Source organism: Quercus suber, unplaced genomic scaffold (assembly GCF_002906115.3).
Source record: "Quercus suber isolate HL8 unplaced genomic scaffold, Cork oak 2.0 scaffold_825, whole genome shotgun sequence".
Classification (NCBI taxonomy): Eukaryota; Viridiplantae; Streptophyta; class Magnoliopsida; order Fagales; family Fagaceae; genus Quercus; species Quercus suber.
Genome location: NW_027070255.1, coordinates 129,078 through 146,548, shown reverse-complemented (window position 1 = coordinate 146,548; position 17,471 = coordinate 129,078). Strand labels below are relative to the sequence as shown.

At 34.0% G+C, this 17,471-nt stretch overlaps 1 protein-coding gene across 1 annotated transcript; it reads right to left on the bottom strand.

The window, feature by feature from the left end:
• Positions 1-12,091: 12,091 nt before the first annotated feature.
• Positions 12,092-17,165, bottom strand: LOC111992289 (acetyl-CoA acetyltransferase 2). The gene is made up of 15 exons (XM_024024160.2): positions 17,036-17,165; positions 16,002-16,070; positions 15,588-15,686; positions 15,312-15,485; positions 15,086-15,191; positions 14,870-15,008; positions 14,703-14,780; positions 14,558-14,623; positions 14,234-14,319; positions 13,516-13,615; positions 13,258-13,368; positions 13,139-13,180; positions 12,741-12,827; positions 12,465-12,571; positions 12,092-12,295 (listed from the first exon to the last, which is right to left on the bottom strand). Exons 2-14 carry the CDS (start codon positions 16,048-16,050, stop codon positions 12,482-12,484), a joined length of 1,227 nt encoding a protein of 408 aa, XP_023879928.2. The 5' UTR covers positions 16,051-16,070; positions 17,036-17,165; the 3' UTR covers positions 12,092-12,295; positions 12,465-12,481.
• Between the last annotated feature and the right edge of the window lie 306 nt (positions 17,166-17,471).

Here is a 17,471-nt window from a genome sequence, read left to right as displayed (position 1 = left end):
TCAGTGTCGGCGAAGTCCGCCAAAATGACTTGGCGTTCCGAATGAACACCTCGTCTAGAAAAGTTCTCCGTAAATGCCTTATGGGCATCTCCATCACGGAACCGAAGATTTAGAGGAGTAGAATTAGAAGATGAAGAAACTTTAGAACGCAGAGGGTTCCGAGCCGGAGTGGATTTACGTTTGGGTGCCATAGACACTACTAACGTAAACAGAATGAGAAAGAGATAGAGAGGGAGACAATTAGAAAAGTCCCAAAACAGTTCACATATATCAAATATATTGAACAAAAAGTACGTATGTATGGGGAATGCATGGACATGTGACATGCAAATTAAAAAGCATCATGACTCAGCCCAATCCAATCCTACCAGCACACAAACAGAGAACACACATCTAAATGCATGTAAATATCATTCTAATGCACATGAAATGCAATGTATGACATTTTGAACTCATTTAAGTGAAAACCCAACCCACAATTGCAAGAAAAACTCATTAATTTTCAAAAACCCCAAAAATTTTCAAAAACCCCAAAACCTAAGCTTCAAAACATGAAATCCATGAAAAAGGATGGAAAATGAGATCTTACCAAGTGATTAGAAGCAAGGAATGGCCGAAAATCAAGTGTGTTAAAGATTTTGAGTGAGACAATCAAGTTTGGGAGAGGAACAGTCACGGATAGATCGAGAGAGATCGAGAAAATGAAGTATGAATCGCGACTGAGTCTTAAATAGGAACCTCAGTAATTCTCAACAGCTTACGTGTTAAGAGGTATCAAGGAAGGTGTCGAGGTAGGTGTCGAGAAAAAGCACGTCGACAGCTGAAGTTGTCGAGGAATGAACACCAGAACCAAGAACAGAAGCTCGATCGATCGACAAGGTATCGAGAAGGTATCAAGGAGATAGGAGATTTCTCAATCGATCCACCAGGTGTCGAAGAGGTGTCGAGATTGCGATAAGAAAAAGGCTTGAAAAGCTCGACAGATAACAAGGTATCGAGGAGGTGTCGAGCCAGCTTTAAAAAGCAGTTTTTCGAGAAGTGAAAAACACAGACATGAATGCAATCCAAAATACACCTCAACCATTGATCCAATCAACATATAAAGCTCTCAAAAACATCTCTCAACAAAGAATTAAGCACATGGATCCTCAAAAACACACACATACACTAAACAAGTCTAACCAATTTTATTTTTTCAAAAACAAGTCAAGACAGTTCAGTGAGCATACATTAGCACATGTAAACACTTGTGATGGCCAAATCATATTGTACCTGCACATGTATCAAAAGTAGCAAAGAATATTGCGTGCTGTGTGTGAAAAACATCGCAAGATTGCATATGTGTATATATGTTATGACAATCTGAGATATGAGAAAATAACTTTAACTCACACACAATCATAAACTGTTTGATGGGGACTATCACCTTCGAGGTACATCTATAACTCCACATCTCCTAGAATACACGCTTGCAACATATTTAAAAGCATTTTTTTTTGATTTTTTGCTTTTTTATTTTCTTTTCATATTTTCTTTATTTTAGCATATCATACATGGGCATAAAAGAGAGAAAAGAAATACCCAAGATGTTAAGCATTTGACATCGCACTTTTGCTATGCCGAAACATACGAATGTCTTTGACACTGCACTTTTGCTATACCGAAGCAACGGTGTCATTTATGATTGGCGAGCAACAGTGGTGAGATGGTTATTTACCTTTCTCTTAAGATTTTCTAGTCTACCCGTCAAAAAGAGTGATATGAGTGTTAAGTTTAAGAGATAACTTAATCTTACTCATCACAAACAAGAGTCACAAAGCTCACTTGCTTAGTTGTGCATAGAGATGCTCATCTAAGTTACAAAGATACAAATTTAGAAACTTTGTTTCAATGGCCATCAAGGTACACAAGTACCAAGTACACAAAACACACACTGTTTTTGTATTTTTCTGATTTTTTCAATTTTTTTTTTATTTTAAAAACAAAAGTAAACAAAACTGAAAGTAAACACACAAAAACATGTTAAACAAAACAAAACATAAAACTAGACTGACTCAACAAAAATGCAAAACACACAAGCAATGCAACAAATAAGAAAAGTAAGAAGGGAAAAGAAAGTGATGAAATCACTTAGAGTCCTTTTTCTTCCACACCTTGGAGGAACCTTTCCTTTGATTGAACCCTTGAACAGACGGTGAGGGGGAAGAATTGAAACCATTCAAGTTCGAAAGGAACATGAGGGCTTTCAGAAGATCTCCAAGAGGAGCAAGAGAGGATTGAAGCTGATTTTGGCTTCTAGATGCTATTATGTCGTTGCTTTATTGAGTGGCTAGCCACTTATAGCAATTAGGTCAAGTATGACCAGCAGCTCTACAATAATGACAGAGATGCTGCTTCTTTTGTTTAGGCTTTTGAGAGTTAGCCTTCTTAGTCCTAGGGTTTTTAGCATCTTTCTTATCTTGATTAGGGGGTGCTCCTAAGATTGATTTACCCTTGTCTAAGTTCTCACTAGCTAATTCAGTTTTAACATTAGTGTTCTCAATTTCAGTGTTATTAGTAACAGAAACAAAAACAGTATTACTAGTAAAAGCAGTATTAGAGAAAGAAAGACCATACCCTAAGCCTGTTCGATCCGAAGCAATTTTCTGATTGCTTAGCATCTCATCAAGCTGCTCAGCTTCAAGCTTCTTGGTCTTCTCAGCCAAAAAGTTGTTCTCAAATCTCAGTGCTCCAATAGTTTGATTCGCCTCATCAAACTTTGTAGACAACTCTTCACGATCAAGTTCCATATCACTGAGTTTCTTGGTGGCCAGCCTATACAATTTCTCATGCTTCTCAGAGAGCTTGTAAAGCTTCTCATAGGCTGAATAGATATCATCTTGATCATCCATTTTCTCAAATTTGGACTCCACCAGTTCTTTTTCTTCATCCACTTCTTCAACAATCCCTTCAGTAGGATTGACTGTGGCAATGAAGGTATTTAAGATTCCGTTATCCTCATTGTCGGAATCATCCTCGAGCTCAATGTCACTCAAGGTTGCAGCAAGTGCCTTACTCTTCCCAATGCTCTTAAGATACGTTGGGCATTCATGCTTCATGTGACCGAATCCATGACATCCAAAGCACTTTGGTCCAGCTGGAATAGTGTACTGACCGCCATCCTTAGTGTCCTTCTTCCCTTTGTCTTGGTTCTTAAACTGAGAAGAATTGGATTGTCTGCGGTCCTTGTCGAAGTTCCTCCCATTGGCATTCTTCATAAACTTCTTAAACTGTCTTGTAATGTAGGACTTCATCTTAGAATCTTCATCATCGGAAGACTCATCTGTATCACTGCTCTTTACCTTCAAGGCCATGCTCTTGCCTTTACTTGTTTTTCCAATCCAAGATAGTCCTAGCTCATAGGTCTGCAAGTTTCCAACCAGCTCAGTCAAAGGAATTTTGTCAATATCCTTTGATTCTTCTATTGCCGTAATCTTGGCATGAAATCTCTTAGGTAGAGTTTTGAGCACCTTCCTTACAACCTTGGGTTCAGGAATGGTTTCCCCAAGATTGAAAGCTGAGTTCACTATATCCTTTAGCTTGGCATAGAACTTATCAAACGACTCATCCTCCTCCATCTTAATTTCTTCAAAACTTGTAGTGAGCCTTTGAAGCTTTGAATCTTTGACAGCCTTTGTTCCTTCATTGGTTGTCTGGAGGATGATCCAAGCCTCCTTAACAGTTTCAGTTGAGGATATCTTCTTGAACTCCTCATTGGTGACTGCGCTAAATAGAGCATTTAGCGCTCTTCTGTTGAAGTTAGCCGTCTTGATCTTTGCGTCATCCCAATCGGCCGGTTCTTCTTTTGGCTTGGTCCAGCCAATCTCTATAGCTTGCCATACCTTCTAATCTAAAGACTGCAAGAAAGCTCTCATGCGTACTTTCCAGTTTGCATAGTTAGTGCAATCAAATAAAGGAGGTATAATTAATGACTGTCCTCTATCCATGACAAGCAGGGGTCAATGGATCAACACAGCAAAGATTAAACCTAATCAGAGTGTGCATGCTCTGATACCACTTGAAAGGCCACAATCTGAATGACCCCTGATTAAACCAATTAACTAATTAACCAAGTTATTAATTAATCAATTTAACATGCAAATATGTGGAAGCACAAACAAATCACCAAATAACTAAATATGCAGCAGAAATTAAATGACATGGTGATTTGTTTACAAATGGGGAAAAACCTCGCAGCAAAAACCGCATCGGGTGATTTTCAGGCCACCACTCCCGAAACTCCACTATTATCAAATCAAGCGGTTACAAGTAAAGGAATCCTAAGTACCTTACCAACCTACAGTTGAACACTTACCCCAATACCCAATTGGACTTGATCTGTAGTGACAGTTCCCACCTTTGATGCATGGCTCCCTAGTACGTGACTAACCAATGCGGGGATCCTAGTACGCGACTTCAAAACACCAACTTAAGTAAGAAAGGTTGGCTGCAAAGTTCTTCAGTTCATCCTACATGATGAAGATCAGGAAGATGCTTGATCACAAAACCCTATGGTGCAAATACACAGCAACTTCTTCAGAGAAGATAAACTAGATCAAGAACTTCATCTTTGATCACAAATTTCTTGAACAGAGATTGCTCAATACTTTTGCAACTTGTGTCACACTTAACGGCTCTTAAAACAAATCCTTTTATATGTTTAGGGTTTGGAGAAAAGAATACCCAAAAGCATATTCACGGATCCCAAGAAAATCAGATCAAAAAATCTGAAATTTTAAATCTCGACAGATAGCAGGTGTCGATGTAGCTATCGAGCAGGTGTCGAGCTTTAATGAAATTGCACTTCAGCTTGCTTTTTCTTAGACAAACTTGATGACTTCAACTTTTGACCTTGAAACCTTATTTCTTGAAGTATTAAAAACACCTAGAACTACCCAATTACAAGTAGAATGTGTTTTGTCAAAGGATTAGCCAATTTACATAAATAAGTGACATATGTTCTTAACAAGTGAAAACACATATGTCCTAACACCTTTGACAGGTTTGACAAGACCTTGCTTGGCCTCAACGCATGAATATATAAGGAAACATCTTGCACCCCACTATTAACCCAAATCAAGAGGATTCCTACAAGGAAAGGATCCCACAAGATACGCATATTAATGAGGATCTTCCCTACAAGAAAAGGCCTTCACCGTCAAAGAACAAATGTCAACTCTACACTACTATAAAAACCCCAAAACCCTCACAAATCATGGTACACATAATTTAGCCCAACTCTAGTACTCTAAAGTTATGAAAGTTTGCTGACTTAACCTTCGAAGGGTATTTGGCCAATACCACACCAGTACTCTCTGTAGGGTCTTCTTTGTCTTTGTTGTGCAGGTCTTGTCTAGAGCACATGAGGACCGTGTAGCTTACTGATGATTTTCAACATCATCATTGAGTAAGGTTGGCTATAACCAATTTTGTAGTTAAACTTTGTCCTTTATGAAAACAAAATGTAAGAAACTTTGCAATTGAAATCATTTAAAGAATTCCTAATTTTTATAACTTTGCTATATAATAATTTCATAGAAATCAAGAGTTACAACAAAAGAAAAAGTCATAAATAAATCATGAAAAATGTTTTATTTGTGCTCTTCCCTCGTTCTAGCATTTTATGATTGTCAAAAGATGAAACAACAAACTAATTGGAAAAAAAAAATACATAAAAAAATTAGATAAATATTTTTAAAAAAATTTCTATTCCAAGTGTAATTGATATCCAATTAATCCCATTGTAAATACTTAACTAAAGAAAGAAATTTTAGAAAGCACGTACACTTTATTTAGGGAGTTGTACCCGTATTGGACACGGGATACTCTTGAGACACTTCTACATAAGTGATCCAATCGTGTCTCTTATTTTTTTGTGAAAAATTGTAGGATACGGTTGGGACACTATAGGGACACTGATCATTTTTTTCTTTTTAGTATCAATCTTGAAGACTTTAGTTATTTTTTATTTGAGAAAAAGTTTTGCTACAAACTTGATTGTAGCCAATGGTTACAACTTCGCTTGATATCTTTTAATTTGATGTAAATTTTGACAAATTCAATATTGGATTATATTTTCTTCTTATACTTTCCAAAAAAAATCAAAGTTTAATAGCTATGTCATCAATTAAATATTCGAATTTCAAGTTTTTTTATAGTCTAAAATTATGCATATAAAATAAGTTTATCAATCAAATAGTATATAACATCCAATTGGCATAAATTGAACTTGAATGTTAATATAAAGAATATACAATCCAACAACTAGATTTTCAAAATTTATAGTTATATTAATTTTTTTAGTGGGAGTTATTGTCATTGGCTACAACCAAGTTTGTAGATAAGGGTCATCAAATAGCCCATGGCCCACAGCCCGACCCAGAAACCCGACGATCCACCAGGCTAATGGGCGGCCCGGCCCGTTGTTATTGAGGCTCATGGGTAGCCCACTAGCCAAGTGGGTTAGGCTGTGGGCCAGTTTTTATGCCCATGGGTACCCGGTGGGCTAGCCCAGTAGCCCAACCCGTTGCCCAGCCCGTTGGCCTAACCCATTGACCCAGCCTAATAACTCATAATTCATAATAAAAATATATAGGACGTATATGAAGGATTGATCTTGAGATATTATAGAGGAATTTCTTAAGAGAACTCCCTCAACCAGTAAGATACCTAAAGTAATTGTGCTAAACTTAGTTTACTAAATATATATTTTTCTAGTAGTCTATCAAATTTGAATTAACCATTTGACATTTTTTTTATTAAAGATAAAAATAAAAAAAAACTATTTAAAGCCTTAATAAATAAAAAATTAAATAGGTTTCCATCAACAAAACAAAAAATTAAATAGATTTGACTGTAAAAAAATTTGTAATTAAGTAATGAATTCCTTAATTCTTTCCTTTAAAAAAATAGATTGATTATTCCCTTATAAAAAATTAATTCTTTCCTTATAAAAATAATAAAATAATATGCTAACACAAGCCCATGGGTAACCCATTAGACCCAACCCGATAGCCCAGCTCGCTAAAGACAAAATGGGCATTGCCCATGGGCAGGGTCATGGGCTAAAGTTTCCTCTTTCGGCCCAGCCCGACCCGGCCCATTAACTAGTTAATAGTCCATTATGCCCAGCCCATTATGCCCATGAGCTAAGTAAAAATGGGCCGAGTTGGCCCGACCCGGCCCATTGACGACCCTTATTTGTAGACAAATTTTTTCCTTTGATTTACTCTTTTAGATCTTATTTTGGGTCTGTATTCTAATTTCTAAACATAATTTATTAGTCATGAATTCATTTTATTATCAATTATTTCTCTTAAAGTTAAATTGATATATGTTTAACATTATATTAACAAATAAATGCTTAAAAATATATTTAATAATAAATTAATATGCGTATCTCCATCGTGTTGCATCCTAATTTTTCAAAAATTGTCATATCTATATCCGTGTCTATGCTTCCTAAGAAAAAAACAATGTAAGAATTATTTTCAAACTAGATCAGAACTTGAAAGAAAAAAAAAATGCTACTTAATTAGTGCCCAAATATGCAGAGATCATGGGGAAATATCCACCATAATGGACATTCCTTTTTTTTCTTTTTCTTTTTTTTTTTTTCTTTTTGGAATCCAAAACTGAAACTTTTCATTAAGGCTGTGTAAGTCAGCCAAGAATACAAGCATAAGGTCTGGTGGTACTTCTTCCATCCAAACGGACATTTGTTGAATAATGGATGCATGTCTGGCTAATGAGTGCACTAACCTATTACATTGTCTCCTTACAAAAGAAAACTGAACCTTGGAGAAGTGGGAAGTAAGGAATAGGATATCTGCTGTCAAGTTGCCGTAGTGCGCAAGTGTAGGACATTCCTTTTAAAGTGTGATGCATTATATCCATTAATTTAAATACATGTAGTCTTGTATTTTCTATTTAAATTTCATTACTCAATTTCCTATTCATGCAATAACTTATTGGGTCTATATAAGTCTTTGCTGGATGAAGGAGGCATTCACATTCTAATTCAATTCTAAAGTTTTACATTGTTACAAAGTATAAGAAAGATCGTGAAACGAAGAGTTGGGCTACTTGTGATGCTTTGTTTGTTCTTGGGATGCTTGTAGGGAAATCCACTATTAATTTCAAGGATTGCTATACAGGTTGCTTGGGTCTTTGTCTCTTCCAATCAAAAAATGTATTCACATGTGGTTTAAAATGCATTAAAGATTGCATAGAACCTTCCTCCACCACAGACTTCCAATACTTCTGTAAACTAGTTGTGCTACCTCTCTATGCACTAATATTAGCACCAAAGAAAATTCTAGTAAGAACTTTAACTTCTCTTTAATTTTTTTTTTTTTTTTTCATTTTGTTTTTTATAGAACTTATTATATGTTTCTCTTGGAGCTAAGTACTTAATCAAGTTTACGAATACTAATATATTTTTTTTGGACAGATGGAGAGCAAGTAGATGAATGTGTGGATTCATGCTCAAAGCCATGTACGAAGAATTAATTACTAACTAAGAAAATAGAGTGCATGATTTTTGATCCTATCGAAAGAAATAAAGTTAGTAAATCTTTTCATTGTCATGTGCAAATTCGCATTCAAATAAAATTGTTTTAGAAATAAGCAGTAACTGATATATGATTTATGGTGCAGCAAACGAATAACTTTGATAAATTGGTAATGATCGATAATGTTAATATTGGGCTACGGATTGAAACCAATATGCAATATGTCCCTTTCACATGCTCGCACGTGTGTAGGGATATATTTGTGGGAATATGGAGAATTGAATTAGTGTGGGCAGTGACGGCTCCACTGGTTCAAAAATAAAAATTTAAACCCCCTAAAGAAACCCAACAACAAACTAATTCAACGCCAATATTAAACAAAAGAAAAAAAAACTCCACAAAAAAAAGAAAAAAGAAAAAAGCAAGCCTACCAACAAAAATTAATAATTTGTTGGTCTTAAATAAAAAAGACAATTAAGTAAGCAATAAAGTGTAAACACTAAAAGACAGTTAAGTATGAAGTAGTGAAAGTGGGACGTGAGACAGTTGAAGAGAAAACATTTTTCTTTTTTTAATGATTGTTAATAGAGTAATGCAAAAGACAACAAAAATTCTTCTTAATGAGTTACAAAGACTACGAAGTTGTCAAAGTTGAGTTGAATTCTTAAATAAATGAATTGAAAAGAGTAAGACAAAAACTAATAAATAATAAATTAAAGTATTATAACCAATAATAATTAAATTTCACTTAACAACAATAATTAATAATGTTATTATAATAAGAGTAAAATAGATGATTTTCAAGATCTAATCTTAGTAACAATAATTAATATCTCAATTCTGCTAAGAAACAAAACCCAATGGACTTATAATTTATCTTTTATTCTCTTGTTAGTACTACGGATAAATTTTTGATAATTAAATCATGTCTACCACAATATTGATCCCCGGCCGAAGATTTGTCTTTTAAGAGAACTCATGTTGACTTGAAAAATCTTCCATCAGATCATGGGTTATAAGAAAATATCTCATCCTATCATTTTACTGATCAAGATGAAATAAGAAAATATTATTTACAAAGAGGTCCTTATCAACCTCTTCAACACGAATTTGAATAACCCCCCCTAAAAAATATTCCTAGAGCTACCACTGAGTGTGGCCTTGAGTTATTGCACTTTTTATCAATGATTTATCACCTATGTCTATTTGATTTTTATTACTAACTAGTTGCAAACCCACGCAATACGCGGAAATAGATAATTATTTTGTAATTGTAGAATAATGTATAATTTGTTCTCTAAAATTTGTTAAAGATAATTTATTCTTCCTAAAAATTAAACAATTTCTAAAATTATTCTTTCTTTCTATCCCTACCAATATATCATTCTATTATTTTAGGTGTGAATGATACTACTCCTTCATGAGGTGATCCATATTCTTCAAAATTATATTATACTATACTTTTTAATTTTCAAATAAATTATTGAAATTCCTCATTCTTGTAAAAGTGATTATCATGATATGAAAAAATCATAACAAAATTGTACTTAATATTACTCAAATGATAGGCACACTCAAATGCATAATCAATATTGTGTTTTGATATATATAAATTCAATTCCCACTTCCAAAATAACTATGTATTAACTCAAACAAAAATCAAACCAAAGTTATAAGGGGGAGAGAGACTACTTGTGCTAAAAGCCTAAAACATACCGCATCAAAACATATTAATTTAATATAGAGTTTTAAAAAATACAATGATTCATCAACCTAAAGTAGAGTTGCAAAGAATATAAAATCAAGAGAGTGATAGAATAATCAATTTCTCAAGAGAGAATAACAAATTTATAGAAAATAAGATAAGAAAAAAAGAGTAAAAATAAAAGATATAGTAATAAACACCAAATTATCCAAGTTATGTTATGTAATATAATAACATTAATTATATTCTTATAGATTATCTTTAGAATGCAATAAAATAAAATTAATGAAATAAAAAAATAAATAAATAAATGATAACTTAAAAATACAAGACTAAATCACATCAACCTAAAGTAGAGTTCTAAAAAAACACAAACACAAAAATTCATTAACCTAAAGTAGAGATGCAAGAAAAATATAAAAATCCACAAAAAAAAAAAATGAAAAACAAAAGAGAGAGAGAGAGAGAGAGAGAGAGAGAGAGAGAGAGAGAGAGAAATAAACTTTTTGGGTGTGGGAAACCTATGCATAGAAAGGGAAAGAACTACAAATTTATAATAAGAGGATGGGGATAAGAACAGCAAAAAATAAATGAAAATAAAGAAATAGAGGAAGGTGATATTAAGGTAGATAGTAGAGAGAGGTGAAAAGGGAAAAAGGGAAGAGAGAAAGTGTAACATTAAGTTGGAAATTTAATTAGAAGAAAAATAGTTAAAAATAGAGAGAATGAGTTGGAAATATGTGAATGATATGGTCACTGATGTGTTTCAATAAAAAGCATAATAAAAGTAAATGTTACATTTTAGTTTTTACAATATATATATATATATATAGATTTATAGTCCTCAAACCCAAGTTGAGGTAAAAATCACATCTGAAAGAATAAACATAAGTTCAAGTGTTTCCTCATCATGAGCATAATGTAATTATTGCTACCCAAACTTCAAAAACTTTTCAAGTATTTTTGAATGGTGCCAATGACAGGAAAGGATTAGAAAATTAAGTGTCTACCAATTTATATGGTTATACTTGTGATTACTATTTTAGTTTCTACTGCAACTACATAGTTAGCATTGCAGCAATGAATGTTGCCAAAACTAGGTCTCACAAAACAAAATGGAAGATTGTTTTTTAGCGGACTCTTGATTTAATAAATTTAAAGGGAGATTGATGCGACATTTAATATGTAAACAATCATAGAGGATTTTGAGATTTAAAAGAATGCTGAGTTCCATTTTGTTAGTTAATTGCACTGCTATTTATTAAGAAACAATTGTTTGTGTGTGTGTGTGTGTTTTTTTTTTTCCCCTATTTGTTGATATTTTGCTAATACTAAACAATTATTTTTTTTTAATAAGAAGGTTAATGCAAAAGTGATGTTGCTCTAATCACATTATGTCACTTTAACAAGTTGTGAGAAAGATTGAATCTCTAAAATTGAGAAAGATTGAATCTCTAAAATTGCTTTTTGTAGAATGTAGTGAACATCCAACATGTACTGGTATATTAAACGGGCCCTTAAGAGAACAGCTTGAATCTGGTTGTTTTATCGTCTGATTCTTTTGAACTGTATCTGCTGAACCGTGGCTGAAAGTTGGAATTACTACTTTGTTTTGAGTTGTAATATTTTATGCAGTCACACCTGTGTGTAACTTTGGCTACTTAATGTAAGTTTCTGAATTTTCCACAAAACGAAGTGTGATATGCATCAAAAGATTCAGAACCATATTGTTCTTACCCAAAAAATATTTCTATTTTTCTCCTGTTGGTTAAAGTAGTATATCAAATGAATTCAATACTCTGGAGAGAGAGAGAGAGAGAGAGAGAGAGAGAGAGAGAGAAAACAGTATTAGAAATACATTCTTTTGAATGCTAAATACACTTGTCATTTATTACAAAGAAGGCTAAAATTTAAAAGAAAAGGGATTAAAATGGCATAAAATACAAAAAATTTTGACTTTCTCCCCAGAGTATCTCCTGATTTCATATCTGGCTTGAAGCGCATAACACAAACGATCATGTAACTCCCGACTTGTAATCTGGCATGAAGCACATAATCAATCATGTAACTTGATAAAGTAAAGATTAAAACCATTTTAAAATAAATGCTCTCATTCACCAGAAAATCAATATGTTATCTTACAAGGTCCACGCAGTTTAGTGAGTAATACATTTGTCATTCCCAACTATAGTATGCATGAGACGTACCTAAAATGAAATAAGGTCTACACGAGCTCTACAACAAGAGCAGATGCACCACCTCCTCCATTGCAAACACCACCAACACCGTATTTCCCATTTTTCTGCTTCAGTACCTACAAGAGCATTAAGATACTATGAAAATTAGAAAGCAGAATTACCACAATAAATACCAACAGGTCAGCAAGACCAAACGATAAGGTTGGTGAGAGAGCAACATATTGATGCAAAAGTAGCAATTCAAAAAATATTGCAGAACAAAGAAGTAATCTGCCATAGTTATACCCCCAATAGTGTGACCAAGATACGAGCTCCACTGCAACCAAGAGGATGTCCCAAGGATACAGCTCCACCATGCACATTAACTTTCTCCTGAAAAACAAAATAAGGAAGGTATTTAATAAATAATGAAGAAGTAAAATAAAATAAAGAAGGGTTGTGTTTTTTGGTTGGGGGTTTGGAGGAAGGGACTTTATGTTAATAAAAATTTTAAGAGGGCAATGAGAGAGATGCTATGTAAATGGATGCTAAATGCAATTAAGAGAATTCAGTATCATAAAATATCATTTGAGTGCTTAAAACCACATACAAAGCTGCACATGCACACACCTGTAAATGCACAACACAATGATGCACATGTTAGAGAGAGAGAGAGAGAGAGAGAAGGAAGTTTAAAAACTCACAGGATTAAGTCCAAGCAGTTTCTGATTTGCAAGGGCCACAACCTGCACAAATTACAGAATGTGATTGGCAACTCATATATTGATAAGCCAATTATGCTAAAAGTGTGGCATAAACTTACAGCAAAGGCTTCATTTATTTCATAAAAATCAATTTGAGAGGCCTCCAAGCCAGCATTTGAAATAGCTTTTGGAATTGCTAGAGAAGGAGCTGTTGTAAAGAATTCTGGAGCCTGCACAGTCCGTTCAAAATTAACATAGCGTATGACAAAGAAAACTTATTGTGGAAAATAATGTCAAGGAAAAAAATGGCAATTTTCACTTCCGATATTTGCAGTGGCTCTAAAAGCCAGCCAAAGTAATTAACACTTGTGTATTACCTGAGCAGCATCAGCATACCCACTGATCTTTGCAATCACTTCCAATCCAAGCTTTAGTACCGTCTCTCCACTCACCAAAACTAAAGCGGCAGCACCATCACTGTCAATGAGACAATAACTTTTCAGTAAATGCCTCAGTTCATGTCTTTGCAATACTTTCATAACTAAAAAATGAAGGACAATTCATCCTTCCAAGGATAGAAGCTACTATCCTCATGTCTTTGTAAGGCTCATAAAAAAAAATATATATATATATATATATATAAAAAGAACGACACTTCATACATGTCCGCAGATTAAAAACTTAACCAATGATGAGTCCACTTTTAGCTAATGAAGGTTTAGTACACAAGTTGTATACAAGAGAGTTCAGACAAAAAATATTGTAATTGCTCAAGGCTCCAAACATGATGTAAGCAAGATGCTATTTTCTTTCACCAAATAATTAAGATTTTCACAGAAAAGAATTTCAATCAAGGGGTGGTAGGTCAACCTTTAGTAGAGTGATATCAAGTTTTTTCTAGTCAGATTGGTGGTCAACTTAGTATTTAATGTGCATATCTTTTTCTGTGAAAAACATTTATTTCAGACTCTTATGGCAAATAATTAGTGGCCCAAGAAAGAGCTATTAAGAATAAACGTACAGGCCCTGGCTGAGATATATAAGTAGATGAAGATGACAGAGTAGGAAAAGAAGACCAGAAACAGATCAATGAACCTTATACTAGAAGCATTGCCAGCAGTGACAGAACCTCCACTATCCTTGAAACTAGGTCGGAGCTTCCTTAATTTGGCAGCATCAAACTGACAGAGCACAGAAGAAATATGCAAGGATATTAGTGAGAGACAGGGAGGGAGAGAGAACTTGAACAGTCAGTTAACCTATTTATCAAACATGCTTTAACAGAAAGTTGAAATTAACAAAAAGTTTGCAAATGTGAGAAAGAGAACTGCTATGAAATCTGGAAAAGTACTCATCAGGGTGAAACTAAAGGACAACTAAATTATACAACTATTGTTTCATAAGGAAGGATTCTTTTACCCTTCCTAGACCTTCATCCTTGTCAACAGTTGTTGATGGTTTTCCCCTTCCCCCAGAAACTTCAACCTGCATGTATCATATTAATGTTAGTATTTACAACCAACTGGTGGCATCACATCATTTAACTTATTGATAGATGTCCAACCGGAACTATTTCCCATGCAAAGGCTCCACTGTTTTGGGCAGCAATACTGCGCTCAAAGCTCTGAACAGCAAAGTCATCCTGCAGGAATCAAATAGTCACAAATTAAATTCTATTATGGCAGACTCGATAGAACTTTATGGAATAAGGAAATGGGTTTTGAAGAACACCTGCTCCTCCCTTGTTACTGTATGTTTATCTGCACATAGTTCAGCACAAGTTCCCATGGCACAATCATTATAGACATCCCACAAACCATCTTTCAGCATTCCATCAACAAGAGAATCATGTCCATAGCGAGATCCCTTCCTGCATTTTGGAATAAACTCAGAAATTTTGCATTTGAGCTTAATTAAGAGAGAAAGGAAGGAGAAAGGTATATAGACCTTGCTTCTGCGAAGTACTTGGGAGCATTGGACATGCTTTCCATGCCACCAGCCACAACAACGTCATTGATTCCCAACTGGATACTCTGTGCTGCAAGCATTGTTGCTGCAATGACAAAAATGATTAGATAAGTAGATAACACACTTAATAATCATTTCCTATATAAGAAGAAATTTCGATAAAATAAATAAACAGATAAACATTCCAAAATGATAGGGTGTCCACCTTTCATCCCTGATGCACAAACTTTGTTAACAGTGGTAGCGACCACTGAATTAGGTATTCCTGCACCCAATGCAGCTTGTCTGGCAGGAGCCTGCCCTAAATTTGCACTGAGAACGTTGCCAAAGATTACTTCTTGTACAAGTGATGGATCAATATTTGCTCTTTTAAGAGCCACTACAAGGAACACAAAAAATAGTTCAAGAAAAGGGCAAAATAAACCATTCCAAAAACAGAGATTGCCCATTCATGAAGCAGAAATAAAGGTCGTGGGCTCACCTTCAATAGCTATAGATCCAAGCTTGGTGGCAGGTAAAGATGAAAGAGAACCTAGAAATCCACCCATTGGCGTACGTGCAACACCAACAATGCAAACATCTGCATAAAAAAAAACCAGCAAGCATCCACTTTTTAAGTTCTCTGTTAAGTTCAAAAAGTTTAATATCCATATTAATCCTCCCATCTGAACCTCAGCTCAGAAAGAACTCTATAGGACATAGAAAAAAATAGGTGAAAAAGAAGAAAAAGTAACTAATCACATAGACATAAGGCACAAAGGCAACACTGTCTTTTCAATTTTAAATAACTTTAGTATGATTGCAATAGCTTCATGGTGCTGGTGTACATCAATGTTACAAACTTAACCAGCAATCCCAGTTCCTGGGGTATATAATGCAGAGCAACACACAATACCTCTAGGCTTAATTGAATCTGAAGATGCTACTGCTGCTGCTGGAGCCATGGATATTTGCAAATGGAAATCTGCAGATTAACAGAATTATTAGCACATGATATGCTTATGAGACAAAGAATTACATAAGATAGCATACATAAAGTCAAACAATTAAAGCAAAAACTTTATGCATAACCACCCAGTTAAGAGAAAGCAACAAAAATAAACACATGGATCTTTTTGCTTTCACTAACCAATGTTTGATTTCAAGGGAAATAAATAAAATAAAAAATGTGATAGGAAGATAAAATCAGAAAATTTTTTACACATAAAAAAATAAAAATAAAAAATAAAAAACTCTGCACTTTTTTTCATGGATATTTTTAATACTTATGATAAATTTGAACCTATAGCGTTCACTATGAGAACTTCTCCATATCATCAGACCAAGTCACCAATTAATTTTTGGTGTAGACGAGATTCAAACCCAAGTCCTTATTCGACGACAATGAACTTAAGTAGTTGAGCTAACTTAAACCCACTTATTTTCATGGCTTTATAAAGAGGACTAACCTCAAAACAGCTCCAAATCAGGAACATGAACAGAGTTGAGAAATTAACAAATCATGCACTAAATAAGAGCAAATGAAAATCAAAACTAAAATAAATAAATAAATCCAACCACTCTTATTTCTTAATTTAATGCATAAACCCAATTCCTAGTAAGAAGTTAAAAAAAGTACTAACATACAAACTGCATGCATAAGTTGACTGGAAAGTTTTATGTTTGTATCAGAGTTTTCTCAGCAACCAAACACAAAAGTGCGGGAAACACAGATCCACTCCAACAACACACACGAATCCATTATCAAAAAATTTAACAAAAGATCTAGACACCCAATTCAATCATGAACAAAAATAGCAAAATGGGTAAATGGAAAAAAAATCAGAGAAATGCCGGGAAAATCGACGGGAAAGTGCGGGAAAACCCAAAAAAAAAATGAAAATTGAGAGAAGAAATTAAGGTTCATGATTTTGTATAATAAAATCGTACCTGTCTCTTCTGGTGAGCTATATGATCGAGTGAGAGAAAGAGAGAGAAGTGAGAAGTGGTCAGCTGGAAATTTAAGTCTGAGTTGGTGTATATATATACAAGGATCATGGAACGGGACAAGGACGAGTAGAAGTATATGGATTTTACTTAAAACCCATTAAGACTAGCTTTATTCACTTTTAAATCCCACTTTATTTTTTCTTTATTTATTTTTTTTTAGTTAGTAAGGTAAAATTTATTCCAGTTATTTAACTTTATTTTAATTTAATTCAATCATCTATATTTCTCAAGCGGTTAAATTTAGTCTTCTAAATTTTAAAAGTGTTCAAAACTCAGTCCTCTGACAGACTTCCATTTATCTATGTTCTTAGCACCAAAACAAAGCTGTTTTTGTCTTATTTTAATATTTAATTATTAAATTTATTATTATAATTAT